The sequence below is a fragment of the Pyxicephalus adspersus genome, chromosome 2 (genome assembly GCF_032062135.1).
Source record: "Pyxicephalus adspersus chromosome 2, UCB_Pads_2.0, whole genome shotgun sequence".
In the NCBI taxonomy this organism is placed as follows: domain Eukaryota; kingdom Metazoa; phylum Chordata; class Amphibia; order Anura; family Pyxicephalidae; genus Pyxicephalus; species Pyxicephalus adspersus.
Genome location: NC_092859.1, coordinates 134364668 through 134376542, shown reverse-complemented (window position 1 = coordinate 134376542; position 11875 = coordinate 134364668). Strand labels below are relative to the sequence as shown.

At 36.5% G+C, this 11875-nt stretch overlaps 1 protein-coding gene across 1 annotated transcript; it reads right to left on the bottom strand.

The window, feature by feature from the left end:
* Positions 1 to 3302: 3302 nt before the first annotated feature.
* Positions 3303 to 4244, bottom strand: LOC140322566 (olfactory receptor 5V1-like). Its single transcript, XM_072399116.1, has one exon. The coding sequence runs from the start codon at positions 4242 to 4244 to the stop codon at positions 3303 to 3305; it is 942 nt and encodes a 313-aa protein (XP_072255217.1).
* Between the last annotated feature and the right edge of the window lie 7631 nt (positions 4245 to 11875).

Here is an 11875-nt window from a genome sequence, read left to right as displayed (position 1 = left end):
TTGAACTGATTTGTTAAACTAAAAATCCAGACAATGTGTAAACCAATTTATATTCAACAGACACTGCACTGTGCCTATGCAAGTGAGCTTTACCATAAAGTTTACCAAAATTTGCATTTGTGCATGCAGGATCCCTTCCTGCACTGAAAATGTTTTTTCTCATTTTCCTGAACACTGAAAAATAGGACCAAAAAAAAGTGATGAGAAAACAGTTGAGGCTGCCTTTGCTGATTTTTTTGTATCAGAAAATGCTAAATGGCACAGAGCCAGAATAGTATACAGATAAGGACTTCTGACTTCTGTGATGTGCTTACTTACTTGTACCTGAGTGATAAATGTTGAAGAAAGTGTGTTGTTTGTGTGTAGCATTTTCAGAAGTCAGCAACAACTGCCACCGTGTTTTTCTCATGACAAATGACTAACAGTGTTCAGTCCATTCACACATTACATTTAGGCTTGCAGGGACATGAATATTAGATGATAGCACTGACATATAGCATATAGAAAATTGTAGAAATTGTACAGAATGGTAAAAAAGATAATGGCCCCGATTTATTAAAGTTCTCCAAGGCTGGAGAAAATAGACTTTCATCAGTGAAGCTGGGTGATCCAGCAAGCCTGGAATGGATCTGGTCCAGGATTGAAAACATTAACTAAGAAATAGCTATTGACTTTTAGGAAATCTATTCCAGGTTTGCTGGATTACCCAGCTTCACTAGTGTAAGTGTATTCTCTTCAGCCTTGGAGAAGGTTAATAAATCAGTGCCAATCAGTCAATAAGGATTTGATAATGGTTGTTATCATTATTTTTATATTTTTCTTCTATGTACATTAAAATTTAGATTGGTGGTTGTTCTGACTAAACTATAAATTTAAAATGAACAATCAGATTCTAAGAGATTGGGATTCTTTTCAGACAGTATTTAAGCAGGTAAATTAGTGATGCATGTATTGTACAGAGTTCTATTATTTGCAGAACTAATATATATTGCATATATATGTGTACAAGATTTACCTGAAATTATTCATCATAACAATGGAAACAAATACATTTAGACTCCAGTCTTCATTCTGTATGTAGTCTCTAGTATAAAAAGAGTCCATGCTATTTTTATAAATGCTTCCAAGTACTGAATGCAGAGAGCATTTATAGATTATTTGTCTTTATGCTGAAACCTGTAACACTTTCTTAATCCCCAGTGACTACTCTTTGTTGCTGCTTAACATTTCCATGGGGCATTACATCTCAAATGCTAACAAAAAATACTTTGAAAAAAAAGTTTGACAGAAATTAAAAACCCTTTTAACATCCACAGCTAAATACTTTGAAAGTAAGTTTTAGGTTGTGCAACAAGATTTTTGAGAAAAACTTTTTACAATGAGTAGTATATATAGAAATACGTTTTTTATTGCTGGGTGATTTTAGGAAACTGGTTACATTTACTCAAGTGATGGTAAAAGTAGTTTGTTTGTAGTCTTGTAATTAAATAGTTATTTGGTGTACTTGTACTTTTAAATCTGTAATAGTACTTTACCTTAAGTATATATTTGAAGTACTTCACTACAGTTTAAATTACATTAGCTACAGAGTTTTTAAAAAATGTAAAAAACACAAGGAAGAAGTTGGAAAGCTCTTTTCTAATAATTTAATACACATATGTGGCTGTGCCTACTGAAGATAATGTATCAATTTTACAAGTTTTCTGAATAGATCTGGCTGTAATTACCACCGCTCTTAGTGGTCCCTGTGTCTCCAGTGTCTCTCTCTACAGTCCCTACCATAGTCATATGTCATTAATACAGTATAAGGTCTATTTGGGGGCAGCCAATTAACCTATCCGAAAAAAATTACAAAATGTGAAGCCTTTATGTATTATGTATGTCTCATTATTTGTTTGGTTTGATCGACATCTAAGGCTACGTACAGACATTAGACCTTTGTTGTTGTAAAGGATCTTTCACAATCCTTTCCAATGACAAAAGACTGAAAGATGCATGAGCAAGTGTTGTACATACAGTGCTGTTCTGCCCTATGGAGAGAGGAGTGGGGAGAACGAGCGATTAGCACCCAGTTGCACTTTCTCCCCTTTACTTGTATTATAGTTCTTTGCCGTTCGTGGATCTGTCCTGGCGGAGTTTTAATTAGTTTTAAATTGTAAACATGTTCTTGGTGGAAAACGTATATGAACCCTTTTATTTTGAAACATATCTGTACTGCTCTAAATTTCCTTTAAATTAGGGCTCCATTTTAACATCAGAGTTCCGAATCTTATATAAGAGTACTCCTTGCCATTAGAAATCCCATTTTACATCAAGCTCCTCCCATAACATCACAGTCCCATCTTCACATCAGGAGCTGAATAGACCTCGGTCATTGCAATGGCCACCACTGTTGTAAATAGGACCGGCAGAACAGATCTAATGCAGAGAGTAAGAAGAGGAAGCCAACTTAAAGATATTTAAGATATTTAACTTAATAGTTCTCCATGTCTGTGTAACAGCGGGCAGCTAGACAGTGGTCAAGAGGAGCTCTTTGACATAAAGGGCCTGGTCTAAACCGAGAACTCTGCAACCCCTATTCCTACTCCTGTTCTCGCTGCTTGTAAGAGGTCAAGGAAAATCCACAAAGACTGCAGCAGGAGATTAGTTAGGTGGATGCGGTGTAGACTTTTTTATAATTTAGTTAAATAGTAGGTTAGGTTGAAAAAAGACATAAGTCCATCTAGTTCAACTACTAGGAAAATAAACATATCCCAGATAAAAAACCCTATAAGACATAGTTGGTCCAGAGGAAGGCAAAAAAATGGCCATGTCAGATAAAAAAAGTATAAGCTGAGCAACTAAAACTGTTGTGTGTTGGTAGTTGGAGAATTAGAAATGTGCATTTGAAACCAGTGTTAATATTTTCTAGTACGTCACAAATCTGGATATCTAGGAAGGTTCTAGTAAATATAATGCAACTTAAATGTGCCCAGCCTGATAACACAATATAAGCATGAAGAAATAGGGACAGACAGGCTTTTAAAGGGCAAATATTTTATATGTGTTTAATTAGTGAACAATTTCATTATGGCCCTGACACTAACAGAGACCAACAAATTTAATCAAATAACATGATTTTGTGAATGCGAAATGATGATAAAATGTCTATTTGCATAGATTCTTTTTTTTACAATATCACTCATATACTTTATATTTTCCACTATCTTTAGACAGATAAGAACTTGGACAATCCCAAAGAATTAAATGTGATTGTAAATTACTAAATTTTTCCACACTAAAAGTTTTAAATTGTTGATATTTTATTTCATTTTTTCAGTCATATGTTTTTTTCCTATAATCCCCAGCAACACCCTTTTAACATCCTTGTTTCTCAAGGTGTAGATGAATGGATTCAGCATTGGAGTCCCTATGCTATAGAACAAGGTGGCCAGTTTATCCTGGCCGGCCACTTGATTCTCTCCGAGTTTCATGTACCTAAAGACAGCGGAACCATAGAATAGAGTAACTACAATTGTGTGTGAAGCACAAGTTGAAAAAGCTTTCTTCCGGCCAATGGATGTACTGATTTTTAATATACTGGAGATAATGTAGCCATAAGTAATGAGAATAAGTAAAAATGGGCCCATAACCACCAGCATAGCACAAAAGAACATAATAGTCTTGTTAAGAGATGCATCTGTGCAGGAGAGTTCTAATACAGATGGTAGCTCACAGAAAAAATGATTAATTGCATTTGAACCACAGAAAGATAATCGCAATGCAAGGAATTCATTTATTAATGCGTTTAAAAGACCTCCAATCCAACAGCCACTTGCCATTTTCTTGCATAGGCTTGGATGCATAATGGTAGAATAATGTAATGGGCTGCATATAGCCACATAGCGATCATAAGCCATTGCTAAGAGAAGACAACACTCCGTCCCGCCTAAAAACATGTATACAACCATCTGGATAAAACAGCCTTCAAATGATATACTTTTCTTCTGCGACAACAAGTTGATAAGCATTTTGGGAAGAACACTGGAGATGAAGCAAATATCCAAAAATGATAAGTTACTTAAAAAGAAATACATTGGTGTATGGAGGCGAGGGCTTATCCTGCTAACAAAAATAATAAGGACATTACCCATAAGGGATATAACATAAATGATCAGAAATAACACAAATAATGCAATCTGCAATTCAAGTCGTTTGGTCAGCCCCAGAAGAATGAATTCCTCAACTTTTGAGTAATTCCACATCATAATTTCCAAAAAGATAATCTAGAGATAGAATTTTGTAATGGAAATGTCATATTACATACATTTGTAAACAAAGAGTAGGAGGTTCATTCTATAGAAAGTGACCACCCAACAAGTATATGTTCTATTAGTATCCAGAAAGCCCATCACAATCCAATCACAAGTTTTAGATTCTAGAAATTGGACATTTTAGTGAAATGGAATAGACACAAATTTTTCCTCACTAATATAATTTTGGTACTACTACTAATAATATATTAATTGTCAAATGTTATTATCATTTTTAAACTTTAAATCCTTAATCTAAACCTTAATCACAATGATATTCTCATATTCGTAGACCAACATCTTTTACAGTCAATAGAAAGTTGTAGTTATTTTGCAGAATGGTAAAAAAAGAGTCAATAGAGTTTTGATAATGGTTGTTATTGTTTAAAGGTATCATTATTTTTATATTTTTCTACCATAGACATTATAAATTCAGATTTTAGATTGTTCTGTCTCTCTCTTGTGGCTTAAAAAAAAATTCATTGTAAAAGATCGGAAATCATTTCAAACAGTAACAGTGTGCCAGCATGTAAATTAGAAATGCATTGTTTTCATAGCTTTCATATTTCTAACACTAATATATATTGTATAATGTGCAAGGTTTACCTGAAATTATCACAGCAATGAAAACAAATACATTAGGACTCCAGTCTCTGTTCCGTATATAGTCTTTGGTATTAGAGTGGTATGTGTTATTTTTATAGAGGCTTCAAAGTATTAAATCCATAGTCCATAGTTATATTATTAGTCCACATACTACAACCTGTAAGACTTTTAATCTCCAGTGACTACTTTTTGCTGCTGCCGAACTTTTCCATGGGGTATTATATTTCAAATGCTAACAAGAAAGACTAAAAAAGTCTGACAATTAAAATGTAGCTGTTACATTCAAAGCTAAAGACTTTGTAAGAAAGTTGGGTAACTTGAAAATTAAGCAAAATTTTCTCTTTAAAGCAGTGGTCCCCAACCTTTTGCAGGTCGCGGACCACTAAATGCACGAACTCTGGACCGTCCATGCTCGGGGAGCGGTGTGGCACTCAAAGTGTGTGCCCCAGTGTGACATCATGATGCCAGAACCCACCCACTCTCCCATCTCAGGTCTGAGCCTTTGATAGGAGGGTGGGCGGGTTGTCCCCAGAGACACAACCTGCCCACCTCCCTGAGCCTGCGATGTCTCTGGGAAACGTGGTCCATAGCTCTGACGGTGCGCCCCTTCCCAAATTAGGTTCCTTCTACTTACCCCACTGGTGGGTACACTGGCCAGAGTCGCAGCCCACCTGTCAGACAGCCACTAGTGGGCTGCAGACGGGGGGTTGGAGACCTCTGCTTAAAGTATAGAACAGTATATCTCTTTATTTATTGCATTGTTCCTATTTGGGTGATTTCCTAACATGATCGTTTAATAGTAAAAATTATCAGGCAAAACTAGTTATGCATAGCATGAGGAAGAATGTATACTCCAATTCCTATTGTTGTTTCTCAAGTTCAGTGATTTTCCCCCACTTTCTTCTCTCGCGACACATTTCATTTGGACCAGGGTTAGATTTATATTTTCTGAATATGTCCCTTCTTCTAGGTCAAAAATCTTGTTCCTCACATTCTTCTGTTGAGTGGTTAGATCAAGGACATTTTTATGGTAGGGCAAACTGTACAATAGAACAGGGCTACAACCTTCCTAAGGGTCCCATATAACAGATTGGTTGGGGAATTCTGTCTTTTTTAGGTACCCACATCCCATTTTTGTGCAAAACGGTCCCTTGGCTAAACTTAATATAACAAAGACCACAACACTCTCCTACTTATGTGATTTCTCCCACTTAAACTGACTAGATGGAGGATTGCATGGCAGCATCCGAGCATACACATGGCATATTGAGGAGTGGAACATCTTTGCCTTTTTTGTGTGAGTGGAGAGTGGTACTCTTGTGAAGAGGAATAGAGAGGGATCAAACCTGATGCTCATCCTCCTGACCAATATACTTGCTGATAAAAGACCTATTGGGCCATGAAGAATATGTAAATCCCCAGCCCATATCCATCGCTCCAGGTAGCTGCCATTTCATGGTCTTGGCTACAAGCTGAAAGGTTGAGACATTACGGTCTACGCTTTTGTGCAGGGAAGGCTTACTTTGAAAAATACTGGCAGCTTGATATCTTCCAACAAGACTGAGAAAACATCATGTGTTCTTAAAGGAGCCATCTTCCAACCAACTTGTATCATCAGTATTGGTTGGTTCAGTTGGCCCACCAGAAGATGCCTGGGAGTGTACTTCTATTTCCTGGCCAAACTTTCTCCAATGGGTGACTGACAACTACAAAAAGAAGGAGCAGAAGGGGGGGTTGGAGAGGTAAACATGGCCCTTTCTGTATATGTGTAGCACAAAATTCCTGTCCCAATGATAACTAACCCTCATGGGCAACATCAGCAGTAGTAGCATCAGAAATGACAACAACAACATGGGAACTGGATGGAAAGATGTGGTAGGATTTGATGGGTACAGTCTTTTTCCAAGATCAGTGGATGATACTTTTTTGTGTGCTGGATAACAATGGGTGCCTGGGGATAGCATATCATATACTGTGTTTACAAATGTTGCACATAACAAATGATTTATCCTCACAGGTAGGCACAAAAAATGCCCATATGGGGGGCAGTCAATGAACTAAGACCCAAAGACTTGAAGATATGGCTGTGACAGGGTCTGCTGTATCTGCTGCATCTGCTGCTTCAATGGGCAGAGACCTTGCAAAAACTTGATTTTTTTGAATGGGTTTTGGCAAACAGTATCTACAAACTCATCATTGTCCTCCTCATCACTCTCAAATGGTTCTTGTCCTGGGTACTGGGTCATCATAATTGCATGACTATAAGGGTTTACTTTTAGTAATACATCCAATACTGACTACTTCTGTTGCCATTTTTTTAACATGTCAATTGTCAAACTATAACCAACAACATGAAAATAGCCTGTGTGTAAATGGAAATAAATGCTGTAATTTTACTTGAACAGTCAAACTATAGGAAAAACTGGCAAACTTTATTAGCACACAATAAGAAAATGTTTATTTTTTAATGTGTTATCCATTTTTTGTAATAATATTTATGTTTATTATTATTTTTCCCTCCAATGTTCTTGTTTAGCAGTAGATCAAAGTGTGACCTTAGAATAACTTTATAACTTGTTTATACTTTATTTTAATGCAGAGTTTTCTTGATTACCAGTAGAAGAAAATGTGACCAATTAAATAGTAAATATTCTTTCTAAATTCTTTTTTTTTCATTTTGAAGCATGGCCTAAAATAATATATCCATTTACAACTGTATAACTAATAAAATATATATATTTATACGTTTATGACTTTTTTAAAGTCTGCATTTTCCATGAATATGAAAAAATTGTGGGCTGAGCATAGTATATACTGTATATACTTACCTATCCAAATTTGAAACAGATAACTTTATTGTCACAAATATAGATCTATGGTGCAAAATGTGCCCGTCACTGCAAACATTCAAAAAAGCAGTAAAAAGAAATGCTAATAAAATGAGTGTGAAAAAATAAATTGATAGTGTGGTATTTTTAGAACATTTATTTAAAGGGGAAAATACTAAAATCACATGTGCTTAGTCTATTTTCCTCTTTTTTTTATCGGTTAAAATACATTATAACGACTAGGTTGTTTATGATGGGTCACTTGCTTGTAAATGGTCTTTTGGCCACCAGTAGATGATACTGTGTCTCTATGTAAAGTTTTAAAACATATATGTCTTGGGTAAGGGGGGAGGAGAGGAACACCAGAATGTAAACAGGAAGATAATGACAAGGGACTAGACTTCCAAGCTAGGGAGAGGGAAATGGTCACCACCTACAGAAAACCCTAAATCTAGCCCTGACTCCTGATAGTATAAATAGACCCTGAAGGTGGGAGGATTTATACACTGGAACCTAGACATTAGGAGCCCTGAAATGCCCTAGGAGTAGTGACAGGGTATGGGACTACTGCTTCAGCGTCTCCCTGAGGCCTAGTAACAACAACATAACAACAAAATACAAAGAGAAGTAAACTTATCTTCAATAGAAAATGGATGAGCAGGAACTCAGGAGAGGACCACACACCACTGTTGGTGTCTGGATGGTAATTACTGGTGCCTAATAGGCTACTAATCACTTTTAGGCAAACGCCTAAAAATGCCATCATCTATAAATAAAGAATACTACTGCCACAGTAAAAGTTGAAAAGTGGAGGAAAGGCATCAAATGACAGTAAAATGCAACCTTATTTTTCTCATTGCAAGTTTACATGAACAATGACTAGTCCTTGCACACAACAATCATTTTAGTACATAGTAATAGTGCTGACATATAGTAGATATAAAATTGTAGCAACTTTACAGAATGGTAGAATGGTAAAAAACATAATAAGTCAATAGAGATTATCTTTATATTTATTTCCATGGAACATCAGAATTTAGATTTCAAGTGACTCTATCAATAAAATGAACAGTCAGATGGTAAGAGATAGGATTCTTTTCAGATAGTAACCATATCCCAGCATATACATGTATTAGACATGCATGTATTGTGCTAAATTGTTTCTAGCACTAATATTTTATGTATAATGTACAATGTTTACCTGAAATTATTTATTATACTAAGGAAAACAAATATATTTAGACTCCAGTCTCCATTCTGTATGTAAGCCTTGGTATAAGAATGGTCCATGTTATTTGTATAGATGCTTCCAAGTACCAAGTATCCATAGACCATATATAATATATCTATCTACATACTCCAACCTATAAGACTTTTAAACCCTGCTGGGTACTCTTTGCTTCAGCTTAACTTTTCCATGAGGTATTATATCTAGCTAACAAGAAAGACTTAAAAAAGTCAGACAGAACTAAAATGTAAATATAACAATAACAACTAACGACTTTGTGAGTTGTGCAACTAAAATTAAGCAATACTTTTTCATTGGAATGAAGAAAAGTTTTTACTGATGTGTTCACATTTTGGTAATTTCCTATCATTTAATTGTAGAGAATACTAGACAAAAAAATTTTGGATAGTGAGAGTTCTAGTTGCTGCTTCCCCAACGTCAAAGATTTCCTCTAAGTTTTTGCTCTGGCACCAATTTTCAGTACAACCAGGGGCAAGTTTATGTTTTCTGACCAAATCCCTTTCCTCCCAACAATCGCCTTAGCAAAGCCTTAGCCTGCTTTTCTTGTCTGGGGGATGTAGGTATTTTAACTTAGGCAATTACTATGGCTCAGCAAGTTGCTTGTTAAACTGATATGCTGGTTTAGATATCACACAATCATGTGTATTAACATGTCTCTTTTTTGTACGAAGTCTTTTGTAGTCCACGGCTCTGGCCGGTCCCCCCTCCCATGCAGATAAGAGAAGGACCCTGCTGGGGGGGATGCACCGGCCAGAGCGCAGACCATGTCCCCCGTAATGATTGCACACGGTTTGTGTCTTTGGATACAACCCGCCCACTCTCCCATGGCAGACCTGCGTGGGCAGGGTCTGGTATCCTGACGTCACTCTGGGGGAAATGTCTTCCCACAGGCAGGGGTGTAGGGAGGGAGGCACGTACCGTGCCCCCTCTTCTTTTTTTGTGACTACACCCCTGACTCGAGGAATCCAGAAAATTTAGGAAATTGCTTTAAAGGGATGTCGGATTATTGGTGCTTATTATGCCACTGGTTTCTAGTGCTTGCTAAATGTATTATTATTTAAAATACTAAGACCTAAAAACACCAACTAATGAAAAAAATGTAATTTTGTAATTTCCACAACTGAAGGTTGGAGGGTGGAGGAAAGGCATCAAATGTCGGTTTTTATAATTAGAGGTGCTTGGAACTATAACATTTCAAGAGTCTAATAGTTTGAGTCCAATTTGGAATTTAGATTTTTTTTTAAAAAAGGTTTAAAATTCCTATTTTGTGTGGAAAATCAATAGGAACATTAGCCAGTTTAGGAATTCATGATATTATAGGGACAGACTAAATCTATTTTATGATTTGTTCACTTTTAATTCTGTATAAAACTAGGTGAATTTAAAACACTACAATGATAAAAAGAAAAGCCTGTGTATAATAGCAACTAAATGCTGCAATGCCACTTTGTAATTAGTAAAACATAGTTTTCCCAGTTGTTGCTAAGTTTGCCAAGTGAAAGATTCACTAATTTGGCTGTTGCTGGATTTGGTGGTGGCAACATGGTTGTTGGAGGAGGTGGTACAATTACTGCTTGGCATCAGGAACAGATGACTGAAACAGATCACCTCTTCAGGATTAGTTCATTTACATGAACATCAATCTTTTCACATTGGTGGCATACAGCATAGTCAATGTGGGAGTGATATCTCCACATCCAATACTGATAACACTTTCCGACATGATACTTGAAAGTGAACCGAATAGTGCTTGGATGAAATACTCAAACTTTGGCCAACTTTGGCCAAACGTCCAATTTCTTGGCCTAGTAATCCATGGCCACTGCCAGAGAAGATTATATCATCTGCCCCATCTGGTCTTCTAACTCCCGACCCTCATGCTGAACATGTGACTGGAAATAATTGGCTATTATGTCCAAGAGGTTGCAGTCAGAATTTTCTTCTCCTGGTAACAGTACTGGTGCTACCGCTGCTGGGGTGCTGGGTGGAATAGGTTGGACTGAGGACCAATGTATTAGGAAACAAAGAGATGCCTGCTGGCAAGATGATTTCTATGTACCGTAAAGAAAAAAAGCTGTCCTGAGGTGGCTGCATTGTTTTTTTCATATTAGTCCAGTTTTGCTTCTGTTTCAGAAACCTTGAAAAAAATCCCCAAGTTTGTTAAGATAGCCAGGGCCTCAGATTATGTCTATCCAGCCATCTCTCTGAATAACATCAACAATACGCTCGTCATTGCCAAAGTGGACTGGGAATCTGCTCCTTCTGCGCTCACTGCAGGTCTCGTCAACATCATTGGTTGTCTGCTAGACTGGTGATCACCTCTGTCACTTCCTGGTGTCATACTTCCTGCCCTTCCCCTTTTTTTATGTTCCATTCATGTAGGCCATCCCTCTCTACCTCTTGGTGCAACAGACATGCTCCATAAAAGTCCATAAATCTTTGTTTAATAACAATTATAGATAAGTATATTTATATTATAATAAGTAACAATATATAAATAAGTATAACTGAAATAGAATTACATAAATGGAATATATCAGCATCTTCAGTAGCCCAACTTTAACATCTGACCGTGACTATCAGCCTTCTGTAAATGACAGGAAGTGTACCAATATGGCTACCTGACTGGCTAAAAAATTCCTTTCCAAGCTTGGAATCAACACCAACCAGATTAATGAATACCTCTTTGATTGACAGTATTGAGCTTGATTTTTATCTATGTCATAATAGTACAGTACTTTTAACTTGACAGATTTTCTGAAGTAACTTTTTAAAGTTAAGTCTTCAATATATGCATACTGACATTCCTTCTCCCAACAAATTCCGCAGGCCGGTGATTATAAAGGGAGATTCCATAAAACTTGTCAGTTTTACATAAAACAATGATAACTTCTAATTTC

Coding starts and splice junctions, on each gene's coding strand:
- LOC140322566 (XM_072399116.1), bottom strand. CDS start 4,244: ATGTGGAATTACTCAAAAGTTGAGGAATTCATTCTTCTGGGGCTGACC.